Source organism: Larimichthys crocea, chromosome IX (genome assembly GCF_000972845.2).
Source record: "Larimichthys crocea isolate SSNF chromosome IX, L_crocea_2.0, whole genome shotgun sequence".
Classification (NCBI taxonomy): Eukaryota; Metazoa; Chordata; class Actinopteri; family Sciaenidae; genus Larimichthys; species Larimichthys crocea.
The window spans coordinates 8815522-8833329 of NC_040019.1; the positions used below are offsets into that span (position 1 = coordinate 8815522).

Consider the following 17808-nt stretch of genomic DNA (forward strand, 5'->3'; position numbering starts at 1 on the left):
CTTACATAAGACAATAGATTTTTAGTATATATTTAATGCCTCTCTGTTTTGTTTTATTAATGTTGTATTCCTTGATATCACCTTGTTGGTAGAAATGCAGTTTCGATGTATCTAAACTGTACAACTATCTAAAAGTATTCTAATCGTGACAGCAAACAAACCTCGGTGCAAACCATGACAACAAGAACTGCTTTTGTGTACAGGAAATCACACTGCCCACCCCACCTCCTCCTGGGATGGATAGCTCTGTCTGACTCTTGATGAAGCAACATTTACTTCAAGGGCTGCAACTAAAGATTATATTTTATTTACAGAATTGTCTAAAAAAAATCCTTTATTTTCTGGTTGACCTCATAAAACATAATAGATCATAAAAACATTGCATAATAATAATAAAACAGCTGAATAAGACAGTTAACAGAGCAGATACAGCCTGTATGTGAACTGAAGGGAAGAGTTAAGGTGAGCAGATTTAAGTAATTAGTGAGTAAACACTAAAATAAGGCGAATTATAAAAGCACGCTTCCAATTGAATAAGTTAATTGATCCATTTTCACCATTAACATTAGCTCGGAACAGCACATCCAATTAAAAACGCGCGTTTTGATTGACAAATCAACTCGACCAATAGCGATGAGCCATGTAACAGGGCGAACCAATGGGAATGAAGCTGACTGTTCAGTGGGATGAGTTTTGACCTACGATGGCTGCCGTCAGCAGGAACCAGCAATACAGGGAGTCCAAAATGCCATTCAGACGGAAAACAATGCCTTTTAAATCACTCTGGACTTTTGCTTTTATTATTTTCACTGCATGCCGGTGTTTTGCCGACGATGACCACGAAATGGAAGAGTTTCTGAAGCGGGAGTACTCCCTTTCCAAGCCATACCAAGGTAACGCTATCCCGTTATACACCACATTAGGATGACAGGGGTTCACAGGCGACATATGTCTGCAGAATAATTCATTTAGCAATTAAAATACATATATGCTTCAGCTCTTTTCTTTCATATATGTGTCTTTTTTTAATGCTCTAACACTCAGACACACCCTCCTACATTTAATACCTTTCACTGTGCCTCATTAAAAGACCTTTGTTTGAGTGCTTGTCCACTTTCTCAGATGTTTTGTTCAGTAACAAAGCAGAGCCTCTCTGCTCCCCCATAGCGCCCTGTCAGCTTTTTCTCATGATGACTGTGCTATTTGTGTCCTCAGGTGTGGGATCTTTAGGCTCCTCCCACTGGGAGCTGATGGGGGATGCCATGGTAACCACCGACCAGGTGCGCCTCACACCTGACAAGCAGAGCAGACAGGGGGCAGTGTGGAGCCGCATTGTGAGTACACACAAAGGCTAATGTGTGGGTGAACTGAAGCATTCCTTTCTACTGACATGACATGTGTTTCAAAAAACAGGTGTTTTTAGCTGATGTAGTCACAGTAACAGCCAGCAGACACATGGTGCAGATGATGAAGAAGGGTTAGAGCCAATAAGTAATTCTAGATGAAGCTTAACAGACACGCCAGTTTTATTTTATTAGGTTCATTAGGCTAAAAGTAATGCAGTCTAATAAAAACAACCCTGCAGTAGATCCTACTCTCATGTAGGCTCTGTTGTTCAGTCATTCAACTTCATGGTTATACTGAGAAGTGTTTCCAATATTTAATCTACCCTCATTGATATAAATGCTGACAAACTGGCAGCTTGGTGTACACCAAGCAAGTTATTAAAATGTTAGAAATATCAATCAATCAATCAATCAATCAGACTTTATTTGTATTTTACAAATCCATAAAAGTGAAAATGGTGTAACAGATTAAAATATATAAACAGAAAAATGTATAAAATATAGTTAAAAGCCAGATTAAAAACAAAAGTTTTGAGTTTGTTCTTAAAAATATGAACAATCAATATGATTTGGTGTATGCACAGACTATCGATGATTGTAAGTAGGTACACTATATATTGGGGAAATGTGGTTTGGCTATGTTTCATGTTCAAAGAGGTTGTATTTATTCAGTAAAATAAAAAAGGATGTCAAATATGAGCAGGTTAAGTGGGCAAGGTCGGTGGAAGGACAGGTATTTGTCTGTCATCTTCTTTGCTGTAAGCCTGTTTACATCTTATCTCACACCAAGCAAACTAAACTGCCTCATCATCTGCAGCCCATGATTGCACGAGTGTGTGAAAACATCAAACCTTTAACATGCCAATGTGGGCATAACTGGATCAGCTGCATACCATTAGGCTTTGATCTTAGTAGACTAAAATGTGCAGACCTGAGATCTGTAGTTGTGTTGAAGTCTGTTTCCCATCCGATACGCATTTCCTCTTGCCTTCACGTAAACCCAACCACAGCCCCAACCCCAACCAGCCATATCTGCATCACCCTAAACAGAAATTAAACTGAGGCCTGAACTACGAGAAACGGCAGTCACTGTGACAGAAAACAGTACTGAAAGCAAAAGCAGACTTCAGTATAAGATTATCAAATTTTGTTTATGCTCTCAGGTTTTTTAATTGGCTTAGGTCTGCCCTAAAGACCTTTACACTACGTCATATACAAAATCTTGTATTTTCCTCTCATGGGTCTTTGCCTATTTGTTGTTGTACAGTAGTATTCCAGTGACTTTATTTAACCCGTGTGTGTTTCCAGCCTTGCCATCTGAAGGACTGGGAGATGCAGGTGCACTTTAAGATTCACGGGCAAGGAAAGAAAAACCTGAACGGTGATGGTTTAGCAATTTGGTACACAAAGGAACGTTTGCAGAAAGGTAAATGCTATAAGACATAATATTTAGTGTAAGAAACTAATTTATGTATCATTAACCTGCTCAGTCTTTGCATTCTTTTATAGGTCCTGTATTTGGAAATATGGACAACTTCACTGGCTTGGGTGTCTTTGTGGACACGTATCCCAATGAGGAGAAACAGCTGGAGGTATGCTGGAGCAGCACTGCTCAGATCTTACATGTTGTTGGGAAGTAATGTAGGGTTAAGGGCAAGTGCAAGACATGGACAAGTGCTCTTGCAAATTTGTGTAAAAGGGCTGTGTTTGTGTTCCTTGTGTGTCCAACCATTTGGAGACAGGCACAGAAGAAAAGATATACTCCTCGCACACAGGTAACTGGCTTTTTGGAACCTTTGATCTCAACCCAAAGTCTAACCTCATTATCCAGCCTCCATCGGTCCTTAAGCATGTTTCACCCTTATCTTTGAAACAAGACTGTGACATGTTTCTTTTATTTTGTCCCTGCATGTTTGCTGTGTGGTCTTAATCAGTGTCACATGCATTTCAAATCAAATCAAGTTTATTTGTATAGCCCTTTACAATAGCCGAACGGTACCCAAAGTGCTTTACAACAAAGACATAAAACAATACATAACAGATACATAACAAATACAAGATCTCAGTTGTATATCGTATAGTGTCTTTTGACATCAGAATAATATTCACGGTTTTAAAAGACAAAAGCTGCATCATATTTCAGATGGAAATCTCTGGATGTGTGAGCAACCCAGTGAAAATCTCCTTTCTCCTTCCTCTCAGAGATTTGAGGGACTAATTTAAATCAAGACCATTTCCTCATCTCTCTCTCTCTTTTCCTCCTGTGACCACAAGAGGATCTTCCCCTTCGTTCTGGCCATGGTTGGGAACGGCAGCATCAGCTACGACCACGAGCGGGACGGTCGGCCCACGGAGCTTGGCGGCTGCAACGCCATGGTGCGCAACCTCAAACATGACACCTTCCTCTTTATCCGATACATCCGCCGCAGGCTCACGGTGAGTTACACAGACACACACACACACACTACGCACTGTCTTCAGTCATCCACAGTAATAACACTGCTTAGCACAAGCAGACATGTCCTCAACTGTCCAACTTGTTATTAGCGTGCACTGGATGCACTTGCGAATATTTATTTAACCTATATTTATCAGGTGTAGGCTGGCTGAGCATGCATGTTCTTTTACAGCAACACCTTGTTTACTGTTTCACTAAAACATAAAATGACAGACAGGCAGAACAGAGTAATAAACTGTTGAAGCAGATACAAAGATTTCACAAGATTTGTGCCAAATAAAAATCTTTCCAGAGGAGCAAAGATAAAATCTTAGACAGCTATTTTACAATACAGGCTTTACAGACATAAATACTAAAGGTTAATATATTTCTGGAAGAAATTGGCAGCAGGGCTGTTCCAAGAAGTCGAATAAAAGTCAGAACAATTGTTTATGCTTCAGTCCATGATTTAAGGAGTTTTTAGACTCACAAAGTTCTGTAACAGAAGTTCTGTAATTCTGCAACATATTTACATTCTGCAAACGTTCTCCAGGTGATGATAGACATCGATGGGCAGCACGAGTGGAGGGACTGCCTGGACATACCCGGGGTGCGGCTTCCACAAGGCTATTATTTTGGAGCTACAGCTGTCACTGGTGACCTCTCAGGTAAACAGCTTTCACCATCCCAAATATGGTGATTGGCCCCTTTACCACTTTAAATGTGCATACAATATGTTGTACAATATTGTTTATCATCTGAAATATTTCACTATAATCTGTTTTTATTAATTCTATCCATATCGAACAACCTGGGCACTTTTCTTGTTTTCTTGCTATAAATTCCATACTTGATGAAAGCTACTATCTTCCCAATTTCATTTTACCTTTTTTTTATTCCCTGGTTTCAAAGTCTGTCTATTTCTATTGAGTTAAAAATCATCATTTCTAGGAGCTTAAATGGTTCTTTAAAACAAATTTTTATCTGCTGATTGACTGATGGGCAACCTTGGCCCAGGAGCTAGAGCCGGCCGTCCACTTATCAGAACACCGGTGGTTTTATACCCAGCCCTTTGCGTCTAGTCTACATGTCAAGATACTGAACCCCAAGATTAACCCCAAGATTAACCCCAAGATTGGGCATATGCGGAACTCCCGATGTGTAGTGTAAAAATGTCTTGAGTGGTCAAAAGACTAGAAAGGCGCTTTATAAATACAGTCCATTTACCATTTCCTGTGTTTGCATCATTGGTTTGGCATGCACAAAGAGAAGATACAGACAAGTGACTAAGGAGTGTATTGATAGTGTACGTAGATATGTAGAGATGAGATTAAAATCCAGTGAATTGATCCTTTGTGATCACACTGTAGTGTGTGCAGTGATAAAGGCAGGATACACCAATTACTGCTGCAAACATAGAACCCCACACCCAGCGACACAGCCGTCTGGAAGTAGAGAGAGTGTTGGATACATCATATTACTATCCTAACCTTTGTAGATCTCAGGAATCATTTTAACTGTGTTTCCTTGAAGTAAAATTGAATGCAAATAATAAAAAAGTCAAATAGTTCATGTTTTCCTTATTTACTTGAAAACCGTGGGGTTTAAGTAGAGTCAAAGAAGCAATGTTATTAGGACACAACCAAAAAGAATACACTGCTTGTGTTGCTCTATGAACATTTACAGTGAATGTATGAGATCCTTTAATCACATATAATCACTTTTTTTTCTAAATGTTTATAGATAACCATGACATCATTTCACTGAAACTCTACCAACTGACTGTGTTGCGGAGTCAAAAGGAAGAGGAAGAGGAGGAAGAGGAAATAACCATACCCAGTGTAGATAACATTGAACTACTCCGATGTAAGACACACACACACACACACACACACGCAGTATATTCCACCCTTCCCACCTTCTATTCGCTCTTTAACTCTCTGACTGTTGTCCTCTCCTCCAGTGGGTCAGACGGAAGAAGGGATGAGTGGCATTGCCATCTTCTTCACCGTGCTCTTCTCCATGCTGGGTTGTATCTTCCTCATTGTCATCGGCCTGGTGGTCTACAGCAACTGGAACGAGACCCGGCGCAAGCGCTTCTACTGAAAGTAGAAGAAGCAGATAGACGGAGGTCGTGACCACTACTGCGGTCCGTGGACCGAGCTGCACTGAGAGGAAAGAGAGACGCTGCTGCCGCCCAGCAGGGCACAGTAGGTTGTTTCATCCTGAGGACAACACTAGCTCGACAGGAGATGAAGTAGATGTATCACCTCTGACAAAAAGCCACTTTCTAACTTTGCCATTTGGTAGTCATGAAGCAGTAGGAGGACCTTTTTATTTCACACTTTACCCTCAGCCCCTGCCTGACACACGCCAACTCGGCCTTACCATCTATGTCACATGACTTCTCATGAGCATTTGACAACTAAGATTATTTTTTACTCATTTTCAGTTCACAGATGTTTATGTTATGGCTTTGAGAAATATAAATATAAGTATCCACTGTGTTCCTCTTCGTGATCCACCTGCAGAAGTGTGAAACAAACTAAAAACCGATGCTGTCATCAAGATGCACCTCTACTCTTCTTTGCATTAGAAAGAGCACCTGAGTGCTTTGTACTCCATCATTTTGACTCTGTGCGCGTACTATATATTGTACTGTATATTTTTATCCTGTAGTAGTAGTATGCACGACATCTGTTGAGGTTATTTTCTCATGAATCATCTACCGAGTCGTAGACATTTTTGCGTCTATATAAAGCACATGGAAAATTGACCTCTGTGTGATTGGTGCATGTGGCAAAGATGTGGGTGTTTCAGGGAAATATTTTATTTTCATTTTTAACAATCTAACAAGATGTTTAGATATATTACTGTTCCCTTCCCCAGATTTTATGCATGCATTTGAGAAAATGGATGAGTTTTTTTAGCAAATTCTTCTAAATATATTTAAAATAGATAGTTAGATAGATTAAAATGTAAGATCTTTGACTTTGCACTGAAAGGAGCGACTAAAGAGAATTTGACTACTACTAATATATTGTATTTTTTCTTTTGAACTGACATTTTGATTGCGTGTCTTCATTGTTATATGTACAAATACCTCCTCTGTGTTTTTTTTTTTGTTGACTGTGTCATACAGTTTATGAACTGAACAAACATGCTGGTTTGGCCTCAGGCTGCCTCTTCTGGCTCTGCCCAATCATTGTCTTTTATGTTCTGGTTCCAGGCCTCGTGTCAACATCATATATCTTTCACAACCGCCCTAACTTATTTATATTTAGTTTGTTTTGAATAAAAAACCGTGTGCCTCATGCTCATGTGTCCATTTTTAGTGATCCATAAATAACATTTTGTAACTATTGTTTCATGAACTATTTGCATTGTGTCAGTAAAGACCTACATTGATATTATTTATGGCGTCTCGGTGTGAAGTTGGGTTATATGTATGACACAACATACAAATAAAACCACATTTTGGCTATAGTAACATTTAAAAGTTAAATCCAAATGTTTTTATCTGGAGCAGAGATGGAAAGTTTAAGAATAAAGCTATCAAAATCAAACTTTATGCTTTCATTGTGTGCGATTGTGTTTAATTACATAACTCATCAATAATGGAGGCTTACTGCCTGAGGTGCCTCTCACACAGCCGTGTGATTATACCCAGTTTGTCACTGGGTGGAGCACTATCTTCAGTTACTCAAGGTTAATTTTCTCTTAAAGCAATCAGGATTCAACAAAAATGCTTCTTGAGGTTACATGGATTAAATCAAAAGGAAGAAATGACAAGCGTTAGAGTCAGCTGAGTGCCAATGTTTCTTTTATTAAAAAAATAAAATACAAATGATGACCCAACAAGTACACAGCAGACTTCTTACTAAAACCAAAGCATTTTATTTATCATTCAGTGCTTTAATTTTTTTCTCTTTTTTTTTTTACACTTTACTCATTTTGGCTTGTTTAAAGTTATTAGGAACAAAAATGTAGAAAGAGTGGTTTGTTTTTGTATGATTGATGCTCAAACTAAGGTGTTTCTCATCAAAAAAAAAGAAAAAAAAAAGAAAATCCACATAGCTCAACCATGGCACCTCCATCTGTTTGGTATTATCGATGGCTGAGGGGAAAAAAAAAAAAGTTTTGAGGGCTCCACTAATGTGTCCTGGTTTAATGTAGGCTGACTGTGTTCCATGTTGAGGTCTTTCATGTGTATAATATATAAAAATTTTGAAAGTTGATGGTATAGTAACTGAGGATTAGAAGGCAACGGTTAAATATTGAGTCGGTGAAAAACCATCATGATGGAAAAAGAAGGAAGATGTTGCTTAAACTGAGAAAAAAACAAAACGAATCAAATTAGTGCAACAGAAATGAAGGATGACAAAGTGGCAGTCCAAAGATATCAAATATGAATTAATCAACAACATATTGAACTTTTTTCCATTCGGCTTATACAACTTAATAATGTGGTTTATCCATAAGTCGGAAGTAGAAGGTGTTAGTGGTTCAGGAGGCAGGCAGGAAAACGCCCCCCAAAAAAACAGGAAAAAATATATAAACTAGAATGGCTTTTTAACTCAAGCCTCTCATCGGACACTGAATCAAACTCACCACATCATTGTAGGAGCATAACATGTTTGTTTTTTTGTTTGTTTTTTACAAGTTTTCTTTAACAAATACATGTACACAGATCAACCAAAGTAAAATTACAGTACAGTGCAGTGACACATGTACTGAGAGTTATATTGCTTGTACTGGTGCCCACAGACAAATGACAGAGAAACGTGAGAAAGGGGTCGCAGCATATAACAGTAGGTTTATGTTTTTGCATAGCCCAGTTGAGTAAAGTACAATACACACGACAGAGATGCGTGATGCAGAAGTAACATCAGACGACAACGGGGAGACAATTATCATGAAACGACTGCTTTGGCTTTATGAGATTAGTGGGTCAAAAATGTGTTAAACTCTAGCACTGCTTGTTAAAGATAACCCTGAGAGTGGGAAACCAAACAGACCATCGCCATGACAACTACATACACACACACACACGCAATCCAGTGAAAACAGTGATGATCTGCATGGAGATGGCAGCGACTTTGGTTGATCATTCCGTCGACACTTCAGCATGGGCGGGCGTGCCCTTCTGTTTCCACATGCAGAGCCCAAAAAAAAAAAAAAAAAAAAAAAACGGCTACGACGTCGGCTACGACTTCTGTTGACTAGACGGAGCTTGGTGAAAGGTGGAGTCAACAGTCCACAAGAGAGCCAACGGAGCAAAGTGAAAACTTCTGTCGCAACCACATACACACACACACACACACATACACACACACACACACACGCAGCTGGTTACATTAGTAGGAGAATGGTTCTCATTCGGCGGGGTAGGGGTGAGGGTGGGGAGGGGGTGTCGCATCACGCACCTCCGTTGAGGTTGACAAAAAAAAAGGCAAAGTTAAAGCCTATAAAACAAACATATATATGGTCATATACAATCAGCTATTGTTAAAGATGAGCTCCACCACAACATTGAAAACAGGACATCCTAAATCCAAACACTGACCATGTTCACATTGCAGATGTCTGACCATGTTCAGATAGTGGACCTCGGCAACTGTGGCTTTAAATAAAAACAGCACAGAGCACGAAATGGATAAATGGATTGAATGGACGTTTGCCCACAACTGATGACTGATATAGCCCTTAATCTCAGTAAACATGTGAAATCCAGGGAGGCATAGTAGTTGTTTGGCAATGAGAAAACTATGGACCTCCAGTTCACTCATGCACAAAAGTACCCCTATCCGTTTCTCCCCTCCCTCTTCCCCTTATTATTTTGTTTACATGTATACAAATAAGCAAAAAAAAAAAAAAAAAAAATGCACCTTAGCAAGAAGATCGCAAAGCGACCTCTTGTCGGAGTTGACGTTTGTCCTCGAAACGCAAACAGAATGAATCAGAAAACAATGGAAAACAAAAATAAGAATATATAGTTGCTGTTTTATTTCCTCATATTCCTCACACTTTTCCTCACGAGTCAGCTCATATCACAAACTTAATCATGACCAGATCCGTGGAACAAAAACAGAATGAAACTCAAAAATCTGGTTTTGACAAATTCCATCGACTAAACTAGACACACAGTATTTTTAAATTCAACTCATGCTCTACCCCTCGGATACAAAACCAATGCAAGTAAAACTCTACAGAACATGTGACAGTATAAATCTTGTGGCTTTATAATGTTTTCAAACCACATCCTCTTCTCAAAAAGCGAGTGGAAGAGACTCGGGTGCCGTTTCCTATTGAATAAAAGCACCCCTCTGCTCTGAAGCTATCATGCCTGGAACAACACAAACATTACCATTCAAATAAGAAAAATCCCCAACAGAACTGCGCGACTACATCTACTCTAATAAGGCAGTAGCACATATGTTTCTGCATACGGAGGCGATATTTTATTGTGCAGCTCTATAATCAAGACATTTGCTCTCTAGAGATGCAGCAAGGCAGCTTGAGGTGTGTTGGTCAAAGAAATGTCTTATATCACTTGTGCTAATGGGTGTGCAGTCATGCTCACAGTGTAACAGCTCTTCTGAAAAGGTCATTGTCATGTTATTTTGGCTTCATATTTAAAACACCTGCTCCACTACGCGACACAAGAACTGCAAAGCTTTCACTGCTGCTGTAAAAACTGGCCCGCGGCATGTTTCCTTAGGGCTATTTAACGGACATGAAACGTAAATATTCTTTCAACGGAAACATTAGGCAGCTGTGTATTCATTTTGTTTCACTCTGCGTTGATATTTTTGGCACACTGGAGCCTCTTGTGTTGTTTTCAATACACTGGCCACAATAGCATGCAGCGTAGCTCAACTCAAACATAGCCGAGAGTTGGGAGGGAAGACGAAACCCAGTGTCATGTCCTGTTAAGATGGCAAGAACTTCCTAATGTATCCTTGGCTGCTCTATCAGTGCCAGAAATGTAAGTGCCTGAATAAATATATCCATCAAGCATGAAATGTTAACATTTACTTGCCACTTTGCCAGCTGGTAACATATGTTTAATAGCTATATTTAAGTCACAATATGCGATGTCTGTCGAGTGATAACTGCCAATTCATCCAGGATACTGTATTTAGGACATGGTTACCTTGAATGGTGTTTATCTAGAACAAAATATTGCACTGTGTCGCATCATGATAATGTTAGGTGCCAATCTGGAGCAGTACTTTGTGAGCGTGTGAAGCAGACTGCGAATGACTGACCCGAGTCTTTACACTGTGCCCATTTGGACACACGCTATCAGAGCAGACAGACAACAAACCAAAGAAAAGCTGCTGAACATCCAAACTAAATTATCAGCGAGACATTTACTGACTTATCAGTTCCCGCTCGTCTCGCACGGACTTGTAACAAGTAACAATTTTGTTTCGCAGTGGTTCTCCTATCTGACAACACCCACTATAACTGCTATGCATTGAATACATACTGTACAGTATATTGGGCAAGCAAGCGACATGACATGCAGAGAGGCATGCAGTCAATCACAATAGATACTGCAGCTGTGCCAACACTGACTGGACCGCAGAGAGGAGCCTGCATCCACCTCAGGTTGCTAACGCACCCGTCGTCTGCTGCCAATGGAAAATACCACTACAGATCCCTCACACTGCTAAGAGCTACGGGGGCCACAGAAATCCAAGACAGCGCCGACTAACTAGCTACCAGCGCTGGCTCACCTAGTCATAAACAAAACAATGAAACTACATCCATCGTCTAAAAAAAAAAACAACTCTTAACTCAGGCCAATTCGTTAACCCGAACATCTGTGTGCACAGTTGTGTAGCCGCTGTAGCCCGCGATCACTCTGACAGACAAGATGAGCAAAGCGACTGCTATAGGAAATGCTAATGAACTCAAATATAATCACAGAAATTCATGCTTCATGCATAATACCAGTGCTTTTTAATAGTTAATCCACCTCAGTGCTGAATAAGTATTTCAACCAGATGCTACAGCACTTTAAAGATACACACACACACACCTTCCCTACTGCACTGTAACATCCACTCACTAGAACACATTCTAGCAGCCCCCCCACTGGGAGCTTTGTTGCAATTAAGTGACATCTGTGGCATTTACTGAAGCATACTTGGTTATGAAAAAAAAAAAGCAAGTACATCCTTCGTTATGAACATCCATGAACTCTATACTTATGTGTAGAATGAGCCAAATGCTGCGACTACTCGCTCCGACATTACACAGTAAGTAAAACACGCTAACACAGAGCCACCACAAGGCTTTTTACTGATTAACAAAAAATATATAATAATCGGTGGCATAGCCTTCTTGGCTATTACTATGAATTCAATGCAGTCGGGAACTGAAGTGGGAAGATCACACAATCAATAAATCAGCATTAAACGCTGGTCATTCCTTACCTACAGTCATGCTGATAGGTAACCACAGAGCTGTGGAGACCACAATATGGATATCAAAAAGGAGAAGAAGAAAAGGCCGGGGGAGGGAGACGGAACAACGCAACTCATTCCTGTCTCCTCTGCTATTTGTGGGTTTATACCCCCCCCCGCCTACTCTAGATGCGAAAAGACTTCACACCAGAGGACACCAGACGCTGGTTGCCATGACCTCAGAGCTGACATCACCATGCAGCTGTGCCCTAGATTTCACAGCACACACACACATAAACTCACACACAGCTTTTGGGGAGAGAAAAGAAAAAAAGAAGAAAAAAAAACTAAATGTGTGCTCTTGTCGATTCATCCAGTATCATCCTAAGTTTTCAAGAGGTTTGTTTTTGACTCCTCTGCTTAGTCATAGCGGGGACAGGGGGGAGAAATGTTGTTGACCGTGTCGGTATGCTCCTAGCTCACCATCCCACCAGAGGTAAAATGTCAGATGGAAGGATGGCCGGAAATGTTCCGACCGAAGGAGAGTGGCAAGACAGAAACGGAAACATGATGGCAGTGCTCGAGGAGAAGGTAGGAGCGAGGGAAACATTTTCACTCACAATCAATTGCTGCCTTCTCACTACCCAATTATGTTCTCCCACCTAATGCGAAAAAGAAAAACAAAACATACCAAATGGAGCGTCAACATGTGTTTGCTGGTTTCCCCGCTAAGGAAAAGCAAAGCAAAATAATAAAATGGAGTTTTGTCCAAACAATGCGTTAGTCATCGTTCCTAATCAGGAGCCATTAAGGATTAGTTATCATCATCATCTTAACGTCGTGCCTGTGTGTTAATTCAAAGAAATAAAACACAGACACTCTCTGTGGTGATGATGATGATGACGACAACAGCTATCTTCGTATCACCCTGTGGGAAGCAGAAAGCCACACTGGTTGGCTGGTTAGTTAAGCTGTGGATCACACCATGTGGTCCCCAGTGCTGGTGCTGGCGGTCTGGCTAGGCAGCTCAGAGGTGCGTTCCTTCTGTCTGAAGGTCTGCTGCTGGTGCCCAGAGCAGCAATCCCGAGCGGGGACCTTGCACATCCGCTGCTCCTCGTCGCTCTCCTCCTCGAGCCCCGAGCCCTCGTCCACGTCCAGCTGGCAAACGCACACTTCGATCCCAGAGTCGCCGGTCACGTGGCGACGCCGGGTGACGAGCTCCTCGTCCTCCTCTTCCTCCGCCGCCATCAATGGAGCCTGTGCGTTCTCCTCCGCCAGACACTGAGCTTGGATGGGCATCGACGCTTCTTCCTGGTCCGAAGATGAGCCTGAGGCTTGACTGTTCAAACTCGGGTCTGCCTCAGCCAGCGGCTGTGGCACGGTGGCAGCGTCTGGCTGGCTCACTTGTGGAAGGGGTGCTTGAGTCTCAGGGGGGTTTTCAGAGTAAGGGGGAGGGGGTGTCGGGGGGTGACCTACCACCTCTTCATAGTCGGGAAGCTTGCAGTCGTTCCAGAACCCTGAACGTCAGAAAAATATGTCAGTTTGGGCTTTAGGAAACTGTTATAGGCTTTTTTTTATTATTTACCAACATCTTACAAACCAAACAATTACTTAATGTATAAAAAAAAGCCATGGATGATGATGGATGACGATAGAAAGGGTTAGTCGCAGCACTACGACTGTGCTTATAACTCTAACATCCATTCTAATTATTCCAGCATGGTGTTATACAGGCCAACCATTTCACTAATAGGCCGGGAAACATGTGTTTTATCTTATCATGTGAGCACCGATGGCGTGTTTCCTATTGAATCTGTGTAACACTGATTTATTATTATCATTATTATTCCATAAAAACAATATTAAAACAATATCTTTGCTGGTCAATAAACAGTCAACGTAGCTCTGAATCAGGAACATCTGGTTTCAAACAACAAATTCCTCGCCATTTATGAGAAGACTAGATCTGTCAGTCCTTTCTGTCGTCCACATGCACCAGCTAATCATTTTGTTTCGCCGCAGTAAAGTGTTCCTGATTAAATGTCTTAATGGAGGTTGTGCAACCCGCTTCAATACTGGATAATCCAAAATACCACAGGCTACATTTTTGGGCGCCTAAGGATCAGCTTTCCCATAGGTCAAAACTTAATCTAACCATCCCTAATAGCACTCCCTGGGATTCAAAGTCAGATAGTATTTCGAGAATGGTGGCACCTTATTATAATGCTGGTCCCACAGACAATTAGACTGTGAACAAAACACACATCAGTTTCTGGACATACCGTACATTCCTCTCTTGTCTACTTGGCAAAATAGCACCTTACTCTCAAATATCCTCAACTGATATCTACAATGAAAAACAGACAACTAGAAGATATGTTTTCTTGTTTGCGACGGTATCAAATTCAAATGAAAGATCAGTTTAAAGAAGAAAACTTGTTATTGTAGACATCAGTGCTGTGGGTTTGTAGCCTGAGTATTTGGAATTGGCTTATTACTACATCCCCAATGTTATCAAGAGCTGTAAGACTACATGTTATCCGAGTCTCTGTGTGAGTCACTGTCTGTGTACGCTCACAGTTCACATTCTTGACATTAAGTCAAGCATGACCACTGTGGGCCTCAGACTCAGACAAGTGTGTACCTTGTCCCACCTCCTGTTTGAGATATTAGTGAACAAGATATCAAGTTTCAGCCGAGGTCCAGAGTGACCGCTGACATCTCTGCTGTCCCTTTGCCAATGTCAGACTATGATCTCTATTATAAACCAGGGCAATTTGCAACTGAGTATAACAAGATCGGTATAAGGATCAGCACCTCCAATTCTAAGGTTATGACACTCTCTCATTTGGATATTTCATTCAGCAAGAGGGGAGAGCAGCTGCTCCGAGGAGAGTTCAGCCATCTAGGTGATCTGAGTGGCAAACAGCGTGAGATTCACTGCTTGTAATGTAGCCGTTGTGTTGGACCTTGGTGGTGAGGGGAACAAAGTTCAAAGTCCTGACCTTTACCTGTGAACATGAGGTTTGGCCCAAAAGAATGATCGATATTACGACAAAACATAAAACCTGTATCAATTTGTCTGATAGGTAAAGTTATCTAAGACAGCCTTGGTGTAGAGCTGAATCATGGCAGACCCAGCAGGTCCATGAGCACATGAAGATCCCACAGGAGGTGCTGTAGCAGATGCTGTAGAAGAGATTATCTGGGCCTCTATGCTTGCAACTCCTAATCTGTTTGATATCTATCTAAGAGTACCATCTCTATTTGATGGAGTAGGCACTAAACAGTTGTCAAAGGTTTTGAGAAACTCACTGCCTACAGATAAAGCTTCAAGATGACACAGAATAGGGAAATGGAGTGAAATAAAAAAAAACTGAAATAACAGTGAAATGGTTAAATTCTGGAAGGAATCTTCGACACCCACGTAACAAACAAAAAGACTGCTTACTTAGATTGAGCGGTGGAGGCGAAATGAAGGAGCTGGAGGCTCCCTGGTAGGCCATGAGGCTGATCTCACGTTGGCGTTGCTCCTGTTGAAGACGCATCTTAACCCTCCGGTGTCGGTAGGCACAGCAGCAGCTAAGCATGATGATTAGGGTCCATACCAACCAGAACCCTACAATGAGGGAGGGGGGGTAGACTCAATATAACTTTATCATTATCTACATGTAACTGATGAAATGGAGCAAGGCCAAATATAAGTGTTAAATGGACAACCTCAGATTCCTGTACATTTCTTCATTGTCATTTGATCTACCTCTGCTAAATGCTGTGACCTTGATTGACCTAATTTAATTTTTTACTTTCATATAGTCTTCTATATATAAAGATCTTACCACAGCTTTAATGTCTCTGCACCTATATAATTTCTTTGCACTGGATTAATTTAAATCTAGATTTTTATATCTTATAGGTTAACTTGAATGTATGTTACTGTGTCTCATGCTGGGTGCTGTTTTCCTCAGGATCAATAAAGTATCTATCTATCTATCTATCTATCTATCTATCTATCTATCTATCTATCTATCTATCTATCTTACAGGTTAAAGTCGTTTGCTTTCAGTTTTCTTCTTGTTAAAGGTAAACTAATTTAAGGAGGAAATAACAGACATTAAACAAGTCAATTGTCTAAAAAAAACAGCTGATTTAAGTGTATAACAAATTGGGAAAAGACAAAAACATCAATTGAAACTTACACCAAAGCTCGTAGTAGTAGGTGCAGCATTCTGTCTCTCCACAGCAGTACCCCATCTCACAGCGGTACTGTTCATTGTTTACCCCAAAACAGAACTCCTTCCCCTTAAAACACACACACACACACAGGAGAGGTACACAAAGTGAACATCTGAGTCAATACTCGATCACACAAACTCACATAGCAAGCTCCTGACAGACTGACATATTTCTAAATGGGTTTGTTTAACCCTCTGTCATTCGTCACTTCAATGTCACTTTACTGTGTGTGCACATTCATTTTCAGTGCCAACTGTCTGCACCGTGACAGTTATTATTCAAAGTGTATTTAAAACAAAACAACCCTGTCATAAAAACAACGACGCCAACGTTACATACACCGACGAGCGATGTCAGCTATGTTACATCAGTACAAACATGCAGATAAAACGCTACACCGTTGTCGTTTTTTTCGGTTTATTTTGATTTAAAAAGCGAATATATCGGTGAATCAAACCGTTCAAACTGACTGCTCTGTCCGAACCGTTAATATCATCAACTGCCGAATAAACAACGTCAATTCGCCGGGTACCAGTTAGCAACGGCTAACGTTAATCTTGATGAGCCTTGATTCATACTGTAAAAAATAAATAAATAAAATAAAATCGAGCTAATGAAACACATCCGTGTTGCTTTTTTGAGTTACAAACTACATTTTCCATCAAGTCAACTGTCGAAATATCGATAAAAACTTTGACTAACTGACGTCATCCACAGTATACAGTATTGAACCGTGCCCAGTTTCCTTTGTGGAGGAGACAACACAAAAAAAAGGAGGCCTTCAACCATTCCAGGCGCCGCGGACTCAACTGGAAGCATCAGCCGACCCAGGGTGCGCTTGCGGCGGCTTACCTGCACCAGACAGGTCCCGGTACAAAGAAGACCTACAATGGATCCCAGTGCTTTCTGCGGCATCTTTCTGGGTTGTCGGCCGTTGTCACGACGGGAATCATATAGCAGTCGGTCGAATAAACGACTTGTCTAGGTTGACTGCAGGTGGCTGTTGCTAGTTAACGGTTCAGCCTCTCGTACTCGGACATGTTTTTGTTGTTCCTACACTCAGCTGCACGGCTAGTAATCCGAAACTGAGTCAGCTGTTGAGCTCCAGAGGGCGCTGCGTGTACGCGAGTGAAACACAAGATCTCACTGCTGTGAGTTCAAGTTCATTCCTCCATCAACGCCACCAAGTGCAATGTTACAGCGTCCTTAAATACTTATTATTATCAGTCATGTGTCTTATAGATTGGTGTGTACATGCTTCAAAACATTTGTTCAAGTTCAAAAAATATTTATAAAATACTTTGATTAATCACGTATAATAAGCAAGCGTATGTTGTGAAATTTGTTTCTAATTTGATATCTTCCTTAAAAA

The 17808-nt window shown here is 40.8% G+C and overlaps 2 protein-coding genes across 3 annotated transcripts; one reads left to right on the forward strand and one right to left on the reverse strand.

The window, feature by feature from the left end:
• The first annotated feature begins 634 nt into the window (after positions 1-634).
• Positions 635-7921, forward strand: lman2la (lectin, mannose-binding 2-like a). Of its 2 annotated transcripts, XM_010738436.3 has the most exons (9): positions 635-893; positions 1216-1334; positions 2655-2772; positions 2856-2938; positions 3089-3121; positions 3621-3782; positions 4337-4451; positions 5527-5649; positions 5747-7921. In XM_010738436.3, exons 1-9 carry the CDS (start codon positions 704-706, stop codon positions 5887-5889), a joined length of 1086 nt encoding a protein of 361 aa, XP_010736738.3. In that variant the 5' UTR covers positions 635-703; the 3' UTR covers positions 5890-7921. The 2 variants fall into 2 exon arrangements, with proteins under 2 accessions (XP_010736738.3, XP_010736746.3); XM_010738444.3 differs by lacking the exon at positions 3089-3121.
• On the reverse strand, positions 7618-17655 carry wbp1 (WW domain binding protein 1). The gene is made up of 4 exons (XM_010738454.3): positions 17289-17655; positions 16400-16502; positions 15652-15819; positions 7618-13717 (listed from the first exon to the last, which is right to left on the reverse strand). Exons 1-4 carry the CDS (start codon positions 17349-17351, stop codon positions 13179-13181), a joined length of 873 nt encoding a protein of 290 aa, XP_010736756.2. The 5' UTR covers positions 17352-17655; the 3' UTR covers positions 7618-13178.
• Between the last annotated feature and the right edge of the window lie 153 nt (positions 17656-17808).